The 25,347-nt window shown below is 37.2% G+C and overlaps 1 protein-coding gene across 1 annotated transcript in view; it reads right to left on the bottom strand.

Annotated features, from left to right (window-relative positions):
* Positions 1-4,675: 4,675 nt before the first annotated feature.
* The window catches only part of DCAF13 (DDB1 and CUL4 associated factor 13), a 26,342-nt gene continuing 5,670 nt past the window's right edge, over positions 4,676-25,347 (bottom strand). Inside the window, exons 5-11 of the mRNA XM_075495088.1 lie at positions 24,326-24,481; positions 23,544-23,621; positions 19,514-19,596; positions 17,360-17,524; positions 13,890-14,025; positions 6,086-6,249; positions 4,676-5,242 (exon numbers count right to left, since the gene is read on the bottom strand). Coding sequence (XP_075351203.1) covers positions 5,155-5,242; positions 6,086-6,249; positions 13,890-14,025; positions 17,360-17,524; positions 19,514-19,596; positions 23,544-23,621; positions 24,326-24,481 — 870 coding nt within the window. The 3' untranslated portion in view covers positions 4,676-5,154. The remainder of the gene's footprint in view (positions 5,243-6,085; positions 6,250-13,889; positions 14,026-17,359; positions 17,525-19,513; positions 19,597-23,543; positions 23,622-24,325; positions 24,482-25,347) is intronic.

Here is a 25,347-nt window from a genome sequence, read left to right as displayed (position 1 = left end):
CCCAGATCAAACTTTCAAGGCACTGAAAAACAGCAGCTCTGCTTAAAGTCAGTGTAACAGTAATTACTCATCACCTTTGAAAATAAGTTCTTAAGTTTGTTTCAAACTGCGTATGAAGAACATGCTCTTCAACTCGGAGGAAGTGTGTATTTTTTTCATTTAATATAGTAAGGAATGACACCTTTAGCAGTTTTTAGTTGGTGGTATTTGAACTATGATCTTTGATTTTGTCCTAGAATTCTTCACATACCTTCCAAAGCCCCAGAAGTCCTAGGTGAGCACATCACAGTCTTTTCTTTCTAATTAAAGTCCCTCTTCTTCAAATGCCTTTCCACCTTTCCCTAGTATAACATTCAGCTCCTCAAGTTTCCCACACACTATTATCCACAGAAATGTCTTTGTCCTCAGTTACAGAACCTCATTCATCTCCCTTCAAACGTTTTCAGACTTTTGCGATGCCAAATAGTAGACAAGAACTTCCAGAGGGTGTTCACTTGTTGCTGGTTTTGCTCATCTTAAACCTAAATTGCCTCTGTGTGTGATTCTGTCCAAAGCCAGACACATATTCACAGCTAGCTGCCTTTCATATCGCAGTGTTAATTATAAAATAAAACAAAGTTTTAAATCATAATATAAATGTCTGAAGTATGGGAGAAATGTCCCCTAAAATAACTATTTATCTCCACCGAGTATAGAGCAAGATCAGGTACACAAAGCTGTTCACCATGCCTGTACTGTAGACATCTAAGGTTAAGCAAGACGAATTCTACTCCAACCGCCCCATTCTTGATCCAATATGTAGGATCAGAAGGCACTGCAGAGATACTTTCACGTAACAGAGAGTGTTAGGTTATCTGACTAAAGGCTAAGCAAACTAAACACAGAGCCATGCCCAGGATCAGAAGAACAATTCGTGAAAACCGAGCACACTGCCTCATTAGTCCTAAAACCAATGAAGGAGAATGATTCAGATCATTGTTCCTGGTGCAAAACCCACTGAAACAAGCGTAGGAAACTCCCTAGAAAGCCATGCAAAGTGAGGGATTACCTAATGGGGTATAAGACTTCTTACAGGATACAGGGGGATGAGAATTTAGGGCCAGAACAGAGAGAATTTGGGAACTATCTAAAATTTATTATGGGATTTTTTTTTTTTTAAGGGGATTGCAGCAATGTGCAAAACTTACCATGGGATGTTTAAGGGAAGCACCAAGGGTGTGTAAAGGGAGGGACTAAGATAGACCGGAGAGAAACAAGCATGGAAAACCCGAGGACAAAGAGGATAAAGGGGGCCAGTCCCATGTAGACAGCTTACCAATTATGCTTCAATGCATGAGCCTTGCACTTCATCGCTGCAGTCCATTTAATATTCTTATTACACCCTATTTCTAACTGGTCTTGTGTGCATGGACATGTCAATGCTAGCAAACTTCAAGTGGGACAAGCCCATGAGCGGGACAATAGGACTAAGCATGAGCCACTGGAGCAGGACCATGTGTCTGAAGGACTTGAGGGTCTAGGAGCCAGCAACCAGGAGAGACGGGCTGGATGCCAGCCACTGCATGGACTGTCTCGCAGCAGCTGCCAGAGACCCACAGTGCAGGTACATGTACACCTTGCAGGTGAACTTCAATCCTGGCCCGCTGGGGAGAAGGAAGCAGGTGGAGCTGCAATACCCAAGTGCAGCCTGTGTTTACACAGGTGCCAGCAACGGCACCGCTCTCTCCCCATGTTGATTTGTGGCTGGCCACGTGTTCATTGTTTGTCTTGTGTGCAGGTGCACACCGCGTAGGTGTGCACACAGGTATTGTTTTGTATTGTTACAGGCTTGTTGATACAAAATCACACAGCCTTGGATCCTTTGGACTGGGAGGAGAAAAATCCCCCAGTCCCAAAGGCCAAGGGATTCTGCTACCATGAACAAAGTGAAGAATACCTACGTGGACACTGGCAAAAAACACTCCTGTGGAACTTCTTTGTTGGTCTAAAATTGTTATCTATTTCCATATACACCTCAGAAACCTGAGCAGCAGTTTAGCTTGTTTTAGATATCTAGAATATACACGGAGTAAAAGAAATTATTTTATTCAAATATCTGTATAATTCCATAGCCTGGCTATGATAAAACAGGAATAAAACGTTGATGACTCCATAGATGCTTTATCACGAAACAGCTAAAATTCACCAAGGCTATGAATACTGATTTAAATATTTCTGTACCAAACAAGTTATTTCTTTTTCAACACAGTCTTTAAATATCTTCCCAAAGTAAGAATACATACAGAAGTTATCTTTTTTTAATCAGCAGGTATGTAGGCACTGCAATGGGTTTAGAAAATAGTCCATCATCTCCCCCCCTCCCTTTTTTTTTTCTTCAATCAACCACATGAAAATTTTGAAGGCAACCATTAACAGTTTCTTTATGTTTTCAGTATCTTACGTGATGCTAAGGATTTTATTCTATATACTCTGGTACGCATACATGCAGATGCATGTATCCATATTCTTTTTGCATATAATGATTTTGACAAATCTAGGTAACTTCTTTAAGGGGATCAAGATGAGGCCTGATTACACCTCTCAAATCACTGAGCGAAAGAATATAAAAACAAACCACAAAAAAAAAATTAAGAGCTCCAGCTCCTTTAATGTAATGTCTAAACCATTTCAGTGATGGCCTGTGACAGACTTGTATGGGCACTTCTTGCAAGCAGAGCTACCACTTGGCAACTACTATATTTAAATAAGTAAGTTTAAAAACCCTACTCTGAGTATTGTGGCATTACGTATTTTTGGTGGATGGCCAGAAAAAGTGTCAGACACCACAGAAACTGTGAGGGTTTCCCCAAAAGGGACAAATCAACAGCAGCTAGCCCAACAGCATACAAATCCATGGCCAAGGATCCTCTGGACAGACAGACTGCTAACGCCACCTGCAAAATTCCAAACGACTGACTTCCAACCAGAAAGCCCCAGCCCACACCTACACTGGTTTTACAACTAACATGTTTCTAGAAGTCATGGCAAGACTTGATTTTGGAAAACAGACTTTTTCCTGGAATGCTAAGAGGGTGCTCCACTTGATCACAAGACTAAGATCCCTGTACAAGACCACACCCATTGAATTTGGAAAAGGATCCATATCCAAATGCACAGCCTCCGAGTACCCTCCTAACTTTAAAATGCCTTTTTTCAGCATGCTGTTACAATCTCTCTAGCAAGAGTTTTAGCCAACCCTGATCCTTTGAGTTGCTCCACTTGGGGGCCCGTCTGAAAGCAATAGTGCTCAAATGTCTTTGAACATGAAGAGATCCCTTGGACATGGCTCAGGCAGTAGAGCTCCACAACAATACCACACTAACCAAAGCTAGTAAATGCCAAGCAGCAGGGCTTGTCCACACCAGAGGTTATCATGACTCAACAAATCAACAACCAACTACTTCAACTCAAGCTAAACTGACAAGGCTGAAAATTTTTAATCACATTCCAGAAGATCAGTCTGGTTCTGCAAATTGTGCAAGACTTGACTACAGCTGTGTCACAAGCCATACTTTGGACCGCACATTCTCCCTCAATTTTCTCAGTGTTTCAGGAAGGAAATAAACTGTATTTGGCACAGAGTGCACTGTATTAGTACAACAGGCACACAGCCAGCATCAGACTATTCCCTGATCTGTTCCACTGCTTCTCATCATCCTACTTATAGCTCTTCAGATCTGCTTCTCTTCCTGCATCACCCCATAAGGTAAGTGATCCAGATAGTAAAAGATACATTATGGCCTCTTATCACCAAACAGCCATCATTTTGCCATGATGATCCAGGAATCTTGCCCAACCAGTGCTGGAAGAGACAAGTGAAAGAGTAAGAACTAGAAATGCATATGGATGTTAGTGTCAGTAGATATATTAAACAGGATACTATATGAAGGTAAGTGCTAAAGTGCTCAATTTCCAGATTAAAATAATAAAAAAAGTTAAACTATAAAGTTTATTCTAATGGAGTTCATAAATTTTTTTTGTGCATAAACTCAGGGAGGTGGGGGAGCATAGTTACAGACTGCATAATAGTGCAAAGGCTTAAAAAAATCCTTTTAGTATGGAAGATGTTAAGCAACACTTACGGTTATTAAATATCTCATATTTCTGCAAGAGAAGCCTTCAGCCTAGAAGGCCTAGATGAATTCCAGCATAGTTTTCTGATCACCTTAGTATCTTCTTAAAAAGCTAAGTCTATCCCACTGGAAGAGAAGCAGAGCATTTCCCAGACAAACAGTAAAAGAACTTTGGGCTACAGGTACCTTGTGAAATGTGAAGCTTTTATTTTTTTTATATAAACTTAAAATAGAAGTCTTATAATAAATCTCACCTAAAGAAGTTTCTGGGTTTTATATAATTTGTGTCATCTTTCATCCAGATTTTAGAAGTTTTAAATAAGCTACAGAGAAAAGATATTTATTCAACTATGTCATTATTAACATTAGCAACTTCAACAGTCTGAAGTTTTGTCAAGTCATATAACAATAGTTAAGACGACAGAACAAAACTATAAATATGTTTACAGATGTCTGACATTCCTGTTGAATTCCTTTTGGATAAAAGAAAAAATATATCATACTGTAATAAGTCTAATACAGTATATTTGTCAGTTGGAATAATCAAGATGTAGTCCATTGCCTTAAGGTCACTTGTTTACTTTATTAGGTTAAAAAAAAAAAAAAAACACAAGCCACCAAACCCAACCACTGTAAGGACAACTGATTTTATAACTCTATTCGGAACAAAGGTTGATTTGCCTCTGACAAGCCTGAATCGATTTAATCTTTCTTTTGTAGTAGGAATAGGATTGGAACTACAGATATCCTCCACCAACTACCAAGTTACCTGCTTATATCAAAAGGGTCAAACTCCACTGTAATACAGTGTTGGGCCAGTAACATCAGACAGGCAAATGGCAATAAAAGATTACAGGGCCAATTCTTATGACTACCCAAAGCAGACAATGACTTGAGAAATCAGAGCATGTATATACTTGGAAGAAAAGCCACATTTCTGGAGCCATACGCTGTCTTACCAATGTCCATCAAATTTTGTACAGTGGATTCATTCAATAGTGACATTTTCTTTCATTGTGACATTTTGTACACGTGAAAACAATTATTTCACTACTGCCACAATATGTTTCTTCCTCTCTGACACAAATGGCATAGATCCTGGTTTGCTGTGTTTACGACGATTCAGTTCCCTAGAAACAAAAAAACAGAAAAATGAAGTTCAGTAGTCAGCACAAAGATTTAAAAAAATACTAGCTTCCTCCTTAACCTACTAATGGAGATATCCTACAATTTAAAAAAAATTAAGAACTGCTCTGCTTTTATTAATCAAAAGCCACATACTTCCTCCTTCGAGAAGAATGATTGTCCCTTTGAAAAATAACTTTAAAATTGGGTAATTTAGAAAAGTTTCAAATCAAGCCTTTTCTTGGGAGCTGAGCTTACTTGGGTTTCATGTCAACAGTATTTGCTGCTCAAGTTTGTAGAGTCTTTCAGCTGAGAAAGAACTAAAACCCACCACTTTCTGGTTTTACTGTTAATTTAATGGCTACAGCAAAGTATGCCACCTTCTTCTAGAAATTCCAGTATGGCAATGATCCAGGTGACAGAAAACACTCATCCTGGAGTCTGGCATTAAAAAAAAAAACACCACACCACAAAAACCAAAACAAAACCAAAACAACCTCCACACACCTAAAACCGCCCATTCTGTTTGCATTGCAATGTTGCATCATGTCATGCTTAACAGAGCATTGTGGCTCCTTCCAGTGGGGTATTTGCTCCCATTTCTTCACTGAACTTCTGGGAAGCAGCCAGTCCTCATTGATACTGGCATTTGTCTGCATTTTCCTTATAATCAAAGGTTAATCAATCCAGTAGTTCATGATCACTTTTTCAGATGTTAAAAGTAGCTCATACTTGTTTTTCCCACACACTGTAGATCTAACACTCCCATACATTGCTGCTGCTGCAGCACTGCAGTGATGCATTTTATTAAGATCAAGAGAAAACAAAGCCAGAAGAGGAAGACATACTTTCGCCGACGAGCTTCTCTCATGATACGTTGCTCCTTGATTTGGCAAAATATACTTTTAGGCAAGTGACGGTGTTGAGCTATGCGTCTGATCTGTGGGTGATACTGGAACTTCTCCTTCAGCTTCTGATTGTAATTCATAGCCGCCTTCTCTCGTGGTGCAAGCTATGGGGAAAACAACACAGACAAACACATTATAAAAGAACAGGGATTTAACTGTCACAATTTTCTCCACAAAACAAAATTTTAACTTCTAATTCAAACGGCTTCCTTCTAGCAAATGGCTGTAGCCACAGAAACTTCAGCAGTAGGGTAGGTAAGTATCAAAAACCTGCAACTTAAAAAATATGCCAATGCTCAAACACAAAACATTATCACAGGTTTCAAAGTTCAGTAAAGTAACTGAATTTACTCCCTGAAAATTAGATTTTAATGTGCTGTAGAGAAAGAAGAGAGAATAGAAATAGCTGACAGTAAAACCTCTTTGATCAGAGCCTGCCTGCTTTCCTAGCCTCTGCTGATGATCAACTTTTGCTGTGAAACAAAGATTTGCAGGCATTTTAATCACTCACCAATGTAAGTACAAATGCTGTAAATTAATTGTCTTCATGAACAGCTTTACAGACAGCTCTTTAGATGGCCTAAATCTTACCCAGTGCCTTGATCCATTAGGAAGCACAGTGTACATACCAGATTTCAAGTATTAGCTTGACTATATGGCAGACAGGGAGTTCCTACTTTCATCACGCAGCTAAAAACACCTTAGTATCACAAACACATGAAGTACAGGTGAGCTAGTATTACCACAAAAGACTAACTTTATCCATGTTTAAAATTATGTCTAAGCCACCATTAACAACACTGAAAGTGAGATGTGCCTTCTCCTGACAGCTAACCTACAGAGGAATTTTTTTTTTTTTTTCAACCAGGCATGTTTCCTTTGGTCCTAACGTTTACTTATCAAAAGGAAAAAATCTGTGTGGGCTGTGTTTTTGTTTAAAGCATGCACTGCTTCACAAGGGATATGAGTTTCTATGCATTTTGGATTTGCTTGGATCTGTAGGAATTTCAGCTGCATTTCAGCCTAGTGAGCTTTCAGACTTTAACCAACGAAGCAAGTGAATCTTTATGGGGGAAAAAAGTCCTCTACTGCCAAGCCACTTAGTGTTTTTTTAACATAAACAGAAAATCTTTTAATATTAACAGAGGATAATCCTACCCTAGTCTTCTTACCCTCCCTCCCAAAATACACTCTGTAACGCCAGTATTTCAGACATCTAAAAACCTTTCATATTCTCAAACAAGCAGCAGCACAAGTCTTTTGCCCTCCCACATTTATTTGATCCACTACTACCTGCACCTGAAGTATTTAAAGCAAAACAATAGTTCAGACAACTTCTGTTTATTCAGCTTTGCAACTGACTCAGTTTCACTAATTTCTTACTTTCTTACTTTCTCAAGAAAAAACAGAACCTGAGTTTCAGACACCAACACAAAAAAAAAAAGCAATAACAAAACCAACATCTTCATTACACACACACAAAAATTTTGAAATGCCAGCCACATTATTATGAAACATGCTTTGTTCCCCTTTGAAATCAGCAATGGGCTATTTCTTCTCCACTCTGGAGGTCACTTCTACAAGTGACTTCTGTTAGCATATTTCATAAATTCTGAAAAAATATTATACTCAGATAATTTTGGTCCAAAATACCATTAACGGTCTGAAAGCAAGTATTAATAAAACATATGGCAAAGGAGTTTCTCCTTTGGGACAATAAAGAAACCAAGGTACCAGATGCAGAGTTGCTCATTGCTCAGAAAATTCTTATTCAGGCATCAGAGACACATAATAGTCTTAACGTCTGTTTCTTCACACCTTCTTATTCGTAAAAACAAATCCTTCTGCTTTGCTTACATTTATCATGACCTCTCAAATTGCAAGTGAGTAAATTTTACAAATCTTAACCCACTAAAACTACCCCCCTGCCCTTTACTGAAATTCCTTCTAGTGAGCCAGTCTGAATAGCTGGTTGACTCTCAATAAATCCCAGGTGTTCCCACTCTGCAGAAAACTGCCAACATAATCCAAATTAAAGAGCTTTTATTTTAATTAAATGCAATGATTTTCCTTTAATTTAAGAAGAGCAAATTGCTGCCGATTTAGTATAACCTTGATGATTTTACAGACAAGAGGTGAATCTGTAAATTAAAGATATATCCAGGATATCTTATTTAAAAAATTAATATAGATTAAGCGGTGGTTATGTTTGAGTCTGATTCCATTTTTCTGTGTAATGTGGTATATAGAAAGGCACATAGCTGGTGACTGAATGCCAATGCCCCATATACCACACTGTGCTAAATGCACCCTCATCTACATGATGGGAAAAGAAAATTTTGCAGTAATGACAAGTTTCTGTCTATTTATGAGAGATAGCAGATAGCTAAGAAAGCAGACTGCAATAATGCACTGAATTCCTATCTCTCTCTTGCAATTCATTTACAAAGGTCAACATAAACAGCTGAAGAGAACAGCATTACTTCCCATTCTGCTTTGACCTGGAGAAGATGTTGTAAACGCAGCACGATTTAGCAGGATTAGAGATTTTGTTTATAGGGACTAAAACACTCTACAATGTAATAAATTAGGATTTATATGACATAATGAGTGGAAGACATGCTCAAAGATTACGTATGACCCTTTTTTCACACATTCCAAAAGTGAATGTGCAACTTCCTTCCCTGTACAAGGAAAATAGAAGTTATGTGGGAGAAAGACAGCTGATTTGTGCCATTACCACAGCAGTACTTCACAGCAAATATCTAGAGTGAAAAAGGGGGGAAAAAGAACTCTAAAATGCAACGAAGTTGTCAGCAGTAGGAAAATGTGTCCTCGGGTAAACTGACTATGCCTCCTTCCTCCCTCCAGATGATAGAGGCTGGTTATTTTTTCCATCTAAGCAGAAGGAAGGTAAGCATTTTTCCAGAGCCCTGATTGAAGAGCTAAAACCACCTTTAACAAAAAATTATTTTAAAGAGGGCTGTATTTGTACTGTGCAGTGTTTAAAACTTCACACTATTAGACTCCTGTAATTCAGCATGAGAATATGAAATGGCTGTTTATCTATCCTGTCCAGGTTGCCCTTCTAGGTTAGGGCAGACAGAGCACTGGTGCAACATATTTTTAGAATGCAAACGTATCCCAGCAATTTTCTACACCATAGCTTGTATTTATGTAGGGTTTTTTTTCCATTACTCTGCTGAAGACAGCTTTCTAAATTTATTGCCATAGAGTTTACTACTCATTGTTTCCTTGGACCAAAAACTTACGGCTTCTTTACATCTAAATGGATGACAAAACAAGAAAGGTAATGTAGATGTTAAGAGCACAAAATCATAGCTAAAGGGATGAAGTTACATGTGCACTGAATCACAAATCCAAAATCACTACGAAAAGAATGCCGTGTCACACAATATCTGGTACTGCTTGTTATCAGCCTTATCTCACAAAATGAAACTGTATACTAGAAGCAGACTGAAAGGATATACAACTGCTTAGACAGTTCTGATGCGCTCTTGCTAATCCACTTTGCCAGATCAAACCCAAGACTTGTAACTGCACTTTCGTCCATCTTTTTCAGTCCTCACTCAAAAGCTGTTATTTCTGCATCCTGTAAGAAAGCAGCAAACCTATGCTCTGCTACTGTTACACTCACTCCTCGTGCTAGTTTTACATGTACTGAAATACAAATCATTCCCAAGCAGAAAGTTTTCTTCCTTCAATTGTCCAGTGCTCTAATTCCTAACTACTTTGGAAATGTAACAGAGCCAAATTTTGCAGCTGTTACTCACAGAAGTAATGTTACTAAGCATTTACAGTCTCAGAACTGCAGGTGTAGATATTTTTTATAATGTGTCAATAGACTGAAGAACAATACAGCTTTTTGAAGTTTTACTGATGGTTCATTGCTTTCACTACAATTCAAAAAACCTCATCTATCCCTTTCATTGTATTAATTACATTAATTCTACTCTATTAACTGAAATCTACTCTATTACTGCTGCTTTTCCAGCCTTTTCACTCAGACAAGGCTCTATTTTCCTCTTTTCCTCAAAAGCCATTTACCTTTTCAGAAATCCCAAACCTCTCCAAGAGCACAGATACAAAAGCCTCAAACATACTTAACATGTCATATTTTATGTACAATATTTGAACGGTCTGGAGTATCTTGAAAGTCTTGTTTAATTGAGTCTTTTGCTTCTGGACATGCAGAGCTAGATGTTTACTGCTTTAAAAATAACACCTGTTAAGTACTATTTAATAATAATTCTTTATTATTTAATCAGCTTTTATTAAAAAACTAAACATTGCAAATTATTTTAAAGCAACTTCTGCAGTAGCTCCAACAGAGAGATTTGGGGTTTGTTACCCCTGTGTAAAACCCATGCAGACTTAATTGTCAGTGGAGTGGAGACACAGCATGCCTCTGGTTCCTCCAGAGACTTTTATTCTTACTGTAATGTTTCACTGATTTTGAATAATGAGTGTGATGCCAAATACATTAAAAACCAAAAGAAACATGCATGTCAGAACTGATGACTATTAGGGTAGCCACGGTTCAGAAAGTACAACTTTCCAACTGGATAAATGCTCATCAGTCACACCATAAGTACTATATATTCACTATAACTTCCTTGGAACGCAGCAACGCTAAAACCAAGTAAGACTAAGTACTCACCAAAGAAAAAAAATGTTTGATTACCATTTTTCTTTCTCTTTCAGGATGCTGGTTTCCATCCACCCCCACCCCAAAAATATCCATCTTAACATACAGTGTATTACAAGATGTTAGCATTATATCAGAAATACAGTGACCTTTGGATGAGTCATTCAATCAAATCTTCTCAGTGAAGAAAAATTGCAGACCAAGCAACTAAGCATTTAAGACCTATTCTGACACTTCTGACAGAATTACTGAATGTTCAGCTTTGAATATTCAAAATGTTCAAAAAATAGCCATAGACTATGGAAGAACTGGACATTTATAAAATGAACAAGCATATGACTATGAAGATAGGAACACCAATCCTCTAAAAAAGGAGCAGGTACTAAACAAAAACAGTGGAACCTGATAAATAGCCATTAACAGTTGCAATGTTAAGAATCACAGGAACTACCAGGTTGGATTGAACAAGGATTGGTGCAGTTGCCTCAATCCAAGCAAGATTTCCAAGGTATATCCAAGAACGTGATAAGCCATAAAGATTCCACTCTTAAGTCCTGTTAGCAACAATTACTCTCTAAACATCTGAAAAATAAAATTTCATAGTGCTTCTGAAAAAAATTACGACCTTCATTTCTGATAGTAAAAAAAAAAAAACCCACAACCAAAAACCAAAACCAGCAAACAAAAAAAATGAAACAACAACAAAAAATAACCCACATGCCACTTGACCTGTGTGTTATAGATAGGTGTTGACGCAGTTCGCCTGGGAGCTGATAGCCAAAGAGCTTTGACAGAAATCCTTACATGCATGCTACAAAAGCTGTATTTGTATGATCCCACAACAGCAGAACTGAATCATACACACAGCTTCCGAGAGGCATGTCAAGCAGCAACAGTGTACTTACAAACAGGGAAAAAAAGAGACAGGCTATTTGATGTAGGATTCACTGTCAGGTCAAGGAACACAAGAGTATTAATGTGCAGACCATATCCAATACCAATAGTCATAACTGGTAGTGCCTTTTTTAGGCCCATCCATGGCCACTTTTCACTGATGCAAATACTACAGGAAACAGCAGAACGTCATTTACCACTCTACTTTTTGAATACTTAAACAACAGCCAAGTTGTCCTTTTGGTACGTAATATTTCTACAATGCAGGAGTAGTTGGGTTTGTCTATTACTTCCCAGAGCCAAGTATCCTTACTCTTTCATAAGAAAAGGAGCCAATGCCATCTAGTAGTCAGTAGAGTGAATTTTCTGTTTCCTGAAAATATTAGGAATCATTCTATATAAAAATGGTGTTTGAGACATTCTTTTTACCCACTTGTCCTTCACACAAAGGGCACAGAGTAAAGATGCATGTCAGAAATACCAGACAATTCTGTTATAGAACAACACCTTAGAGACAGCATGCTCTCTCACTACGAATACAGTGAATAATGAGATAAAATTTCAGTTAATACTCTAAAACCAGGTGAAAAGGCCATTGCCATGAGCATATGGATATGACAATAGGAAAATAGGTAATACTTCTGCCCAACACAGCACTGTCTAAGCAAATTCAACACAAAAGTTAAATATATAATGAGCTTTGTGGAGTCCTTGGAATTAGCAAGTATGGGACTGATATTTAAATATTTGACTGAAGCACTACATGGGTAAATCCCAAGAATCAATTCAGAACAGAAAAAAAAAAAAATAGCATCCTCAACAAAAAAGAAGAGTTATTCCATTAAAGAAATTAAACTTAAATAGTAGTTTGTAACCACAAATACTGTACAGGCTACAAAGTTGTGGGGCTTTTTTATCTATAACTCTATAACAAAGATGAGAAAAATAATAGGACTTCCAAATACCTATGGTGGGCCACGGCTAAAGATATACATGTTGTTTTAGGTGTGCTACTCCATATCCAGTGCTTCACAGTGCACAACAGTCCATGAATTATCCCATTCCGCATTGTAGCCCTAAGTACTCCTACCACTCCCATTCACCTGCCACCTCTCCCAGCTCCGCTCCACTTCCCTCCTACGCAGATACTATAACTTGATGGAGCTTCGGGTAACCACAAGCAGCCCTAGACATAACTATGCAATAGATCCACACCCTTAACTGTACAATATTCTTCCCTGAATTACAGCTTCCCTTTCCTCCCCCCTCAATCTTTCACAAGATCAAGTAGAAATTCCCCCAAGCATTATTTGACAGCTGTGCTGATGGGCTCAGAAAAAGCAATGTAAGCACCTCCAAAATACCATAACAATATAAAGCTATGTAAAGGGATTAGTCCCAGCGGACAAAGTGTCAAATTCATTCTCCAAAGTCATTCAACACTTTAATACAACTGTGCAGATGAATATATGCAAATGGTAACTGTAATAGTTGGCTTTGCCTGTACATAAACATTTGAACAATTGTAACTGAAAAGACATGTATCTAATTAGACTGATGTCTGTTCCCACTAGGAACGCTTCAACCAAACTGACTTACATTGAATTAAATGGACTTCAGACACCACACTAGTTTGCCCACTTGATATCTGAGATTTATATAGGTTAATGACGATCTCAGTTATGCATCGGTGCAAATGGTCTATTTTACAATGCGTATGCTTATCATGGTATGAACTGCACATGAACCAGTAGCGTACCAGTCAAAATTTTCATAAGTAGTAACCCTAAGCTTCAGTAGAATGATTTATGTATGGCAAACCAGAATTTATTGCTTTTTCTCTAGTGCAAAGGGATGAATTCTCACCTGTAACAGCCATGTAAAAAACTCTGATCTAGTTTAGTTAGAACTGATGATTATTATTAACATTAAACAAGACCAAAAAAAAGCTACCTTGTGTAGCAATAACGAGGCATGTAATTTTATTATTATAAGCTGCAGTAAATGCAATGAGCTATACTGCACATGTCAGTTTTCAAATTAAATACAAATGTCAAAGTACAATTTTACATTTTCCCTTTAGAAACAAGCTTTTAGAAGTTGAATAGGCTAACCTGTTGTAACAACAAACAACCCCAAACATCGTGTCTTGTGATAACAAAAGCAAAATGCAACTCTTACCACTCCCAGTTTTTCAGAAGCATTAGCCTTCCACAGACGAATATTCATCTCATCTGAACCACAGAGAATATATTTGTTATCTGAAGTCCATTTTACAGTGATGACGTGCTGCATTCGTTTTGTATGATATACCTCCCTAAAGCAAAGAGAAACATTTCAAATGATCTATCATCACTTTTCCCACCAATGTTACCTTTCAAATAATAGAAAGCATTCTGTCCAAGGCAAAAATTTTTTTTTGTTTGTTTTTTTTTAAACACTGTGCTGATCTTAAATCTATATAGAGAGAGATTCAAATAAAGTGTGACGGTCAAAGGACCACCTAGGAGAAGATGCTTTTTAAGTAAGTGCTTTCATAGAAATTACAGTAAATAGCTAAAGAATAACTCTTTTTGCAAAACATGCCATGGGTACACAATATGATATGCACAGTGTTCCCAAAATAACTTTCATTAATATGCTGTTATACCGATCAAGCATTACAGAATGGGACTGCAGAAGAATGGGTGCCAAAGAACCTGACACCACCATTATGAACAAGAAAGCGAACAGTAAATAAACACCTCCGGCTGTCCATTTATGACGTGGCAATGGATTGGCTACTCTTCATTGTGACTTCCCTCCTTTCCCCAAAAATGGACTTCCTTATCATTGTCTAAAGGACTCCTAGGAAAAATTTTAAAACCCTAAAAACTCAAAGAAAAGTCTCCAGTCCTGCAAACAAGACTCAACAAGAAATATCAGCTAGTAAAAAAGGATTCAGAACAGCTCTGTGGCTATTAAAGCATAAACTACATTTAATTTCTGCCAATCAGACTCCTGCTCAACAGGTGCTGGCACCTGTTGAAAAATGTTTCTACATGTTACATTTAAACCAATATTTAAATAAAACTCTTATCTAATTTTCATTAAGTATGTACTAAACAAGCAGAACAATATTATTCATAAAGTTATTCTTTTATTTCTGCTATAAAAATATAGGACTATGTACACTTTTCTGGTAATTTTAATTATTTATTAGCATTCTAAAGGTGAAGAATAAGTAAGGTCTACTTATTATCCACTAATACCGATTCCTTAGGTATATCAGTCACACATTGCAGCTTATAGACCATTCTCTTTCCTCCATCCAGTTATTTTTAAAAGTAAAAACCAAGCAGTAATGGAAAGGAAATATAGAAACAACACCTATTCAAGAGCCATGGAAAAACTAAACTGGAGTTGAGCTGGAGGGGTTGTGAGAAAAACAAAAGTAATCAATATATCACCTTAAATAAGCTTTAATAAGCTTAACCACCTCTTATAATTCACACTCAAGTGATGCTCTACAAGAACAACCATGTGGAAGACTGAGCATGAGTACCTTGAGAAAACATTAATACATCAGTTGATGTGAGTATTAATGATTTTACTGATGTTGATGTTTAATAGCATGTATGCACATACACGTTTTCATAAGCATTTCTATGTTTACTTTCATTTTACTATTTGGCTCAATAACAAAGCTTGTTTCTTCACCCACCTTTGGGGAACTAAGTACTTTTCCTTTCCTTACTCTGAATTTTCAGCCTTTGCCTCTCCTGTTGCTGTCATCACAAATTATTAAATATCATTCTCAAGGAAAGGAAAAACACAAAACATAGCCAAATAACATGGATCTGTCATTTAAAAAAATTCACACAGACATCCAGTTTGGTTTACTAAAAATTTACTAAATGTAATCAACTTCATAATAAATCTTATTTCTTATGGCTAACTGATTTCCTAATTTAAATTTTCATTTTAAAATAAAATAGAAAGCAATGGAAGTTAGGAGTTTTTCAGATTTGTGGGAGTTCAAAAGTCAAAACTGGAATACCGTCAGGATCCTTGTTTACAGATACTCTTAACTGCCCTCTCAGTTTTCCAGGTGGGATCAGCTCTTCCATTTGGACATGTTTCTCCATTCCATGGGATTAATTTCAACTATGGAATTCTGAAAAAGCCCAGCTTCTAAAGAATTTCAAGTGTCCCAGAATGCCCTAGTCAGCTTATACGAGGCTAAGTTCTTAATTTCTACGGCTTTTCCTCACTAGATTTATGGCACCCATACAGAAGGGGAAAAAAGGGGGGACAAAGAGGAAAATTCTTTCCACAGGCCTTGGCAACAGTCTGCTATAATGTGGAATAAAGCCTTTTACTGTGGCATTATGGGGTCTGCAAACTTCCCCTCAATGATGTGCTTTAACTTTGCATATCACCACTTTTGTGAACATTATTATTACATAGAAAGGAAAATCTGTAGAACATAGGAGCTGCTAACCATATTGTTTAATAGTACAAGAATTAAAACCAAAACAAAACATACCCACAAAGGAACTGCAGTACCTAATTACAATTAAAATATTACTGCAAGACAGGAAGAAAATGAAAACTACCTGTAGATAAGAGATAAAGGAAAATGTAAACAGCCCTTCTCAATCTTTAATGCATTATAGGAGCATCCAAACTGTTATGTTGAATAATGCATATGTAACTGCATCGATCAATAATAAAGATATACTCCTCCCCAATCAATACTTCAACATTTCTACCCCCCAAACCACCTAGAACTTGACCTAGCAACAACTTTTTGGGGGGCCGAGGTTGGAGAGAGGAAGGCAACTAGAAGAAAATAAAGTTAAGAATAAAGAAAAAAGAGGAAGAACTGACAACAGAGAATAATGAAGGTAGGTTTATGAAGAACAAATGATACCAGACAGATCTGATAACTTGCTTCAATTTTCATCAAACTGAAAAAATAATAATAATGGAGACACAGTAGATCCAATCTGAACTTCAGCAAAATATTCAATACACTGCCTTATGAAATCTTACATGAAAAACTAATTCAAAGTGAATTTTATTCAAAGCATTGTCACATGAATCAAAACCTGGTTAACAAAACATGAACAAAAGGTAATAAGCGTACTGAAACAGATCACAAAAGTGTCCCAGACTGATCCTCAGGAATTCATACAACAATGCTTTTCATGTAATGTCTTTAGCAATCATTCATATAGGATGAAGACAGTCCCTAGAAAACCAAATCCTACGATGTTATAAGGCACTGCAAACTTAAGTGGTGACAGATACAGTACAAAGTGACCTAAAAGCATTAAAGATACATACAGAGGGAAATAAGATGGGATTCATCGTGGTAAAATACAAATGAGTACACCCAAAAACAACAATCCACTGTAATTTTAATCCCAAACTACCTAAATACTGCTATCCTTTAAGTAGAAGTTCTACTCTAATACATACTCCAGAATTATCTGTCAACTATAGGACCTCTCAATCTCAAGTTATATACAGAATAAGATTTCAATATTCATAGGAAGTGAATGCCCCAATGAAGATGTTAATGAATAAATGAAGAATTTTGAGGACTAAGGAGGGAGGTCACTGGAATGAATGACAGCAAGAGAGAAAGGTGTAAAATCACTCACCTGCTGTGACCTTTGTCTACAGGAAAAATGCGGACAGACTTATCAAAGCTGGCAGAGACAAATTCTTTCCCCGTGGGTGAATAATCCACATCAAGAACAGCAGACACGTGATCCATATGCACCATCACAGGTGATTCAAGGAAGCGCATATCAAAAGTATATAAGCTTAAAAATAAATACACCAACAGCTTAGTATGTAAACAACTCCTAAGTAAATAGTACATTTTTGCTGAACAGCTACTTTAACCATACATAAATCATAGTTAAGGATAGATCCATATTGCAGAGGGAACTCTTTAAAACTGCTCATAACACATGAGAAGAAAAGAATGACGCATTGTTTAGGGCTTGAAAAAAGTTTATTAACCAGAGGCTTTAGTTGCTGGATCAGACCTAGGTTTCTTGCTCGCTGTCAAAGAACAGATAGTCTCCACTATTCCCTTCATCATCTGTTCATGGGTCACTGACCAAACCTATTTCTCCAACTACCACACTGTCCTCCTTTATCTTCAGAAAGATGTACATAACCTGAACTCGGACAAGCATCTCTGAATCATTACGGCAAGCCTATCAACTCTGCAAGGTTTCTAGAGATTCCCATATTGGGAACTCCTAGTAATTCAGAGTCTACTGTGAAGTTCCCATTTGGTTGGCACCTCTTCCTACTGCCTAACTGTCTTTAGGTCAGACAACGTAGGAGTCCAAGGAGAGCTTGGTCCCTCAATACATAGAGATACTAGGTCAGCAGAGCACACTATCTGTAGAAAAGCATTACATTACAAATTAACACACGGCTGCTGGACCACAGCTGGTTTGCTCTTAAGCACTTCAAAGCTCAAGTGAGGTCTACCTGTACTCCCTGTGAATCAACAAGCCCACTGATACATAGCAAGGCATAATAACTGAGTAATCATTAATTTGCCTAGTGCCAATAAGCAAAGGCGCTTTACAGACACAGCATTTAATGAAACCTGCTTAAGATACACTATTTAGTAGAACTACTGTATTAAACATTTGTAATTTAGCAGGTTTCTCACCCTCCTTGCTGCAGATGAATGGATAACTGGAATTAATTCAGTGTCTCTTATTCAATAGTTTACTGGCAGCTATTGCTTTTTCCTTCTAAGTTCCACAAGAAAAAGTATGCTAGCATCATATTCAAAACTGCTACTCCATATAATCAGCTAACACTTGCGTGTGCATTGTTGACATATGCATTTGCCATTGTGCTTGTACTAATTCCTTTAGTTTGCAAGAGGACAGTTGCCCCTGACAGTAACAGCTACCATTTTTAGTTGGGGGGGGGGGGGCGGGACGGGACGGGGGAGGGACGGGACGGGACTGGACGACACACACGACATATAAACAAACAGATTAGGTAGCCTGGTAGCCTTACCATACCATAACTAAAATAGGTGAAAAGCAATACATTAGATACAACACCCACTTTCAAGGTCTGGGCCAGATTCCATTTCCTTGGAAAAACAGCCTTAAGATAAGTAATAAAATTCCTATGTTCTAGAAGAAAAAACAGTGATCTATTGTTAGATCACTGACTTCCTGGAAAAAAGGATATGGAGCACATTTTGCAGTGGCCTAGTTTTGAAGAGACAGCTTTTTCAATATCAGATTAGCTGTTCACATGAATAGTATTGTTCAAAAGTAAAAAATTGCTCTGAGACATCGAAATGATAAGTATTGCAGTCTCTGGAACTGTTTCACAATTATTTTTTTTTTTAAGAAATGTTCTCATCAACATAGCTGATCAGAACAATATATCAAGCTTCACAAGAGCTGGCAAGAAAATACATACTTATATTGCCTCAGACTGGACCAATAGTACTTGTTTTCCAGGTTCCGTTGCAAGTTACACTTGCATTGGTTCAGCTGCATTTTTTCTAAGTTACACTGCTTTTTCCCCCCCAGGTACTGAAATACAGAGAAAGAGGCTGTCTAGTATTAGTGCTTCTTTTTTTTTTTTTTTTTTTTTTTTAAATCAATGAACCTATAATTCTCTAGGTTATTACTTAAATGATTCAAATTTAGAGTTTAAGTAGTTTTTCAAAAATTTATTTTAGCATGATGATAAATCACCAAGATACACATTAAAAACATAACATGATCAGGATTATCAAAAAGCAAGGTCACACTTACTTGTAATCTTCATTTGCCGCAGTAAAAATGAAAGCTTCCATGGGGTTCCAACACAGTGTATTTGTCCTCATGTTCAAGATAACCTGAAAGATATTTACACATTGCTATCCTGTTACAGGCAGTAAAATACTCGCTATAGTTCAAAACTTCCTGTACCACTGGAGACAAGCACTTTCTAGATACAGAATTATGGCAGAAGAATAGTGACATGACAGAATGTTTCCTCAGCAGTGTTAGAACTGGAACTCAAGAACTTCCTGTCCCTCATCATATGCTCACTGCTTTGTGCTACACGGCCATTAAATTTTCCTCTGTAAGTCATCTTAGAAGCAACTTCTTCTAAGTGACCATTTAACATGTAAACATGTTAGTGGTCAACATGTAAACCTGGAACTTGTGAAAAATTTCACTTCATCATACTTACAGAACCTTTAGTTAAGTAATCTATAAACACGCCTAATTAAATAGTTATTTAAGGGATTTAGTCATTAATTGATGCTGTGAACCAGCATTTGCAAAGCTATTCTAAAATTTTTATGTTCTCCTAGTTATTACTATCCCTTCATTATTTTATCTCTGAAATTGCAGTTCATGAGTTCTCCAGGACAGTTGCCATTTCTTGTTGAAGTGCCAAGCAACATATGCAGAAGTTACGGTGTTGTAATCTACTCACCACTATCACTGTATTAGCAGTGAATCATTTGCTACACATAAGATTTGCTTGCTGCTAGTAAGCAGATGGCTACAAAGAGGCCAGTTTGCCTTGAAGTGAGAAGGTGGCAGCTGATGACAATGCAAAGTTAGACAAGAGGCATTAAGAAGCTGTATGTTGGATGCCCTCACCTTGGAGGACAGGTGTGGCAGTTAACAGCTGGGTCCCTATGGGAGAAGAGGAGGCAGGAAGGATGTCATCTGACACCCTGTATGACACAACAGCTTTGCCTTCTGCTGAGTCTTGGACGAGCTTTCAACCATTGTATTTAAAAATAAATCCCCTACAGTACACCTGACACAAAGTAGATGTACAATTACAGAGCAACTTATTAACAAACTGAACAACTCTAAACAGGATTTTCCACAATGGTCCAGGCCAGCCATAATTCTACTTGAAAATCATGAAATTTGGGTGTTTAACACCATGGTACTCCAAACTCATTTTTGTTCTCAGTTTACTATACCAAACACCATAAATTTACATACATACAACAAAATACAGTTGTACATTTATAACTTTCACAATAATGAACACAATCTCAAAGGAAGTTAATAGTGATTACTTCTATGGCCCCCTTCCCCTCCCACCCCAAAAAAGATTGATATTTTATGAGTGTGTGCATATTCTAACAATTCTCATTCTCCAAAAGTTGTCATTTCCTAGGTAACATTATCCTGTTCAATATGAAGTCTGCACTGCAAAATACTGCTCATTTTCAGAAACATGTATCCAGAATTGAATGTAATCATCAGATGTCTAAAACGATCTCTACTTTTAAAAGTTACTTTAGTGAAAGGATAGGCCACTGAAAGGCCCTATGTTTACGGTAATCTGGCAAGTAGATTTGTTCAGATTTCAGTATTGTTCTTCTAGTTATAAACCTTGCACATATCTGGGAAGCTAATACTCAAGGAGGGTTTCTTCTCTGTCCAAGTTTTTCAGCCACTGCAAAATGAGTACACAATTAATGTTAACACATGATATGTACAATAAATATTTTAAATCATGCCACAAAATAACTCTAATATTGCTGAAAAATCCAGCTCTTTTTCAAAAGGGGTCAGGGTTGGTCAAAGTCCATGCTCTGCATCTTGCTTCACTATTTTTTTCACTCAAATTTACAATCATTCAGTTTATTTCAGCAGTGGCATTTGGAATTAAAAGGGTGCCTAAGAAAAGGATTCTCTGTACAGTTCTCGCATTATGTTTAGCAACAACTATGTAAGGCAACCTGGGCTGGAAGTCATTTAAGTTGCTGTAAATATGTTAATAATGGCATTTCAGAACTATCTAAACCTGTAGCAGAGCCATCTTCTGACACTATTTTTTAATCAATTGTACAGACACTTAGTCATTTCATAAGAAAAAGTCCTTATTAAGACAAGTCAAAGTTGTGAAGTCCCTGAAGACTTGGCTATCTTGGTTTATTTATTTAAACTGTAAGCACTTGCTTACAAAGAGTGTCAGCCCAGAGGTTTTGAGATTAATACAAAACCAGATGACCAAAATAATTAATCTGTCCTCCTTTACTACCTACAAGGTATTTGGTTGAGGTGAACAGCTAAGAATGTTACAATCAATGGACAACACAGCTGCTTAAATGCTAGTCTATCTTTAAAACACCCTAAGCTTTCCTGTGATCCCCCAGGTTGCACAAGAATGACTTTTAGTTTTAAAGTGTACCAACTTCTATTAAAACATCTTCCTCTTGTCATGCAACGGGAGCGCTTCCCTTCATCTTTTCTCAGCATTTTTAGACTAGTTCTTGTTTTGCACTTAGGCAGCATCTCACCATCTTATCCGTCCCTCTCTGAAACTCACAGACAGAACAGACGGGCAAGAGAGCTACTGCTTTCATGATGCAGAAAGTTGTACTCCTGTTTCTGTTAAGGAAGGGACTCCCACTGAGTTCCAAACTCAAGGCAGTGTGTGAGCTGCTTTGCTGATCAAACACCAGGAACGCAGCAGCGCTAGAAGCCAGTGCCCGTACATAGGTACGGTACCTCTAATAAGCAGCACCTTTCTCTTGGGAGTTACAGAGCTCTTAGCTCTCAATGCACAATGGACATTCAACCTGCCTCTGCGCAGCAGAATCATCCCTATCCCAGCAGGAAACCCAGTACTGTACTCACAGATGCAAGGAAGTATTCATGAGTGTTTTACTCCTATAGCAGGAAATGCACCTAAGCATGTTGCTTATTACATGAGATCACATGTTCACATATGTATATATGTGTTATATATGCACATGTATGTGTACTTTATATATTTAGCATACATACATACGTAAAATTCTGTTAGATTCCAACTTAGTTCACAAAGGCTCAAACTAAATCCTTTTAACTTGTAACTGCAGATCTACAGCACTGGCTGTGTTCATTACGACATTCAGGTCTCCAGCTGGCATCACTGACAATTTTTTAGAAGTACTCAGTGGCCCAAATGAAACTTCATTAAAAATTGCTGGGGCACAGGGAGAGAAAGAAATACTGTTATGCCAACAACATTCCTATTTTATAACGAAGTTAAGTACCATTACAGTGTTCTAGAGTATATCAGACCAGTGTCATTGCAGACAGCACACAACATACCAGAAGAATACTGAGTGTATATTCACAAGCCAGAATATTGTATTTCAAGAAGAAAATTGTTAAGATATTTCTGGGGCTCAAAACTACTGAACTTGACCAAGGTTAATACGTGTGTATAAATTACTGGCTTCTTGTTTTAAATACATACATACACTCTCTTAAAGAGAAACAGGAATCTTCATGTCACTGGGAAATTCCACATATAAATATAATTTTGTTTCCACTGCAAAGGATTTCTGAATGTTTATACTAGTTGCATAGGGAAGGGTTTATCTCCATGGAAAAGAAAAACACCTTTTCAAATGCAGAGCAAGGCTCTCCAATGATGGAAAGGAAATGCCTCAGAAGTTACCTTGTTTCCTTCTGGCAAGGAGGAGGAAAAAAAAATAAAAAGAAAAAAAAATCACACATACACAGAATGCAATATAGGAGCATAAAGTTCTTATTGTGAAATTGCTGTCAGGTCAGGCGCTTTATCAAGAATTACAACAGAGTGAGCATGACAGCCCGTTTGAATGCAGAAAAGGGCCCTTCTAACTCTGCATGGTTTAAATCCCAACATTAATTCAAACTCAGTTGAAAGACTCAAAATTAGACAATGAAAACTCAGTGAACTCACAGTTCAGAGCTTCCCTTTCTCTATCGTCATCAACAGTTACAGACTATTTACATATTCAGTGTGATTATTAGTGCCATAAGCTTCTGTTAAAAAGAAAAAGATTACCTTCTTTAATGGAGTTGATTTTCTCATATCATATAGCACAATATTTCTGTCAGAAGCACAGCTTCCCAAAAGGTATGTCTAAAAAAAAAAAAAAAAAGAAAACCAGTGTGTACAGTTTTCTAAACACTTCTAGAGTATGGTTAACAGCTTACATTAGGGTATCTAAGCTATTTCACAAAGCTGGTAGTCAAATACCTCCTTTTTCAGTCAAGGAAATCGTTCTTTCTGTGCAGCTAATTATTCAGCACAAACATTTTGAATAGCTTCCCCTGCAAGATTCAGAATCCACCCAGTCCTCTCTACTTCAAAAGTAACAAGCAAGTCCTCATAAACACTTCATCTACGAACACAGGCCAGCCAAGAAGCATACAGGAACTGCTGTAGAAGATCAAATGCAATTGTTTTGCCATGAAGAGGGGGAGAAGTCCTTGTCACAGGGAGTACAGTACTGGAACAGATGAGAGCTCCACAGCCACGTAACTGCTACATTGTATGATTAAGGTATGGGATATGTATTGCTGAGGGCAGAACGGAGACCACCCTACTTTTCTTTCTCCTCTCCCCCGCTAACAGAGACAAAAGATAAAAAGATGAAAATATATGGTACTACATTCCAAAGCAATATAGCCATAAAAATATATGTATAAACCCCCCTAAATATTATGTTAAAACACATATCAAAATCTAAATTTGGAAAAGCCATTAAAGATGGTGTTAACAGAATTTCAATCTTATACTGATCAAGAAAAATATTGACTTCCAACATATAAAAGAAACTTTACCTCAATGGGATTAAATTTTACACTGCTTATGCTATCAAAACCCCATGTCAGAGAACACATAGGACTTGTCCTTTGCTCATCCCAAATGTCCACTTGATGGCCACAGGTGGCAAAAACAGCTTCCTTCCAGTGGTGATCAATTCCTGTATACACTGTCTTTAAAAGAAAAAACAAACAAAATTTATAAAACCATTTGTATACATAAATATGCAAGTATGTTCCATTACAAAAAAGATCAACAAATCATTGCATATTGAGTCTGCCATGTTCTTATTCATCTATATTACTGAAAACCAAGTCACCACTGCTACCAGAAATTAAGTACCCTTACACAATAGACTAGCTTTCTGTGTACTCACCTAATGTGCATGCCTGCCTTTCTTGTTAATTTACAATGGAGTCAGTATTAGAAGCCCATTTACAAAGTCCTGGCTGACTTTAAAGCAAATGGAAATTTTTCAGGTACAACTACAGATTTTCAATGGGGACCTGAACAGATTCCATAGACATTACAATAATTAAAGAGTTTCAAGCTATCCATTTACAAAAAGCACTTAATGTTGTTCTTAAAATAAGCTTATAATAAATTGAAAGTGCTGAAGTATATTTTTAGTCTGCTTTTGTCAAAAAGATGTAAAGTTAAAATTTGTATTGAATGGCTGCGAGGTATTGGCATGAAAAGAAAGTTATTTAATGCAGACTAAGCACTGACAACACACATCTGAATAGAAAGAGACTACAGAAAGATCTGACCAGTTCGCAGGAAAGGGATGATTAGCAGAGACAGATCTAAGCAGTCTCTAATGGTATTTGAGATATTCCTTTCTGGTTACATGTAAAAGAAACGTAATAAAAACTTGAAGATACTTTAAAAGTGCCATTATAAAATTTGATGCCATGACCTTACAACCCATTATGATAACAGGTGATATCAGACTATTTCTCTTTCCTCCAAAAGCTAGGTAAGAATTGGTTCAAACTTACTTCAAAAGAAGAGATGTGGGAAAATAAAAATTTAGATT

The sequence above is a fragment of the Mycteria americana genome, chromosome 2 (assembly GCF_035582795.1).
Source record: "Mycteria americana isolate JAX WOST 10 ecotype Jacksonville Zoo and Gardens chromosome 2, USCA_MyAme_1.0, whole genome shotgun sequence".
NCBI lineage: Eukaryota > Metazoa > Chordata > Aves > Ciconiiformes > Ciconiidae > Mycteria > Mycteria americana.
The sequence above is the reverse complement of the archived record's forward strand: the minus strand, read 5'-3'. Positions and strand labels throughout refer to the sequence as shown.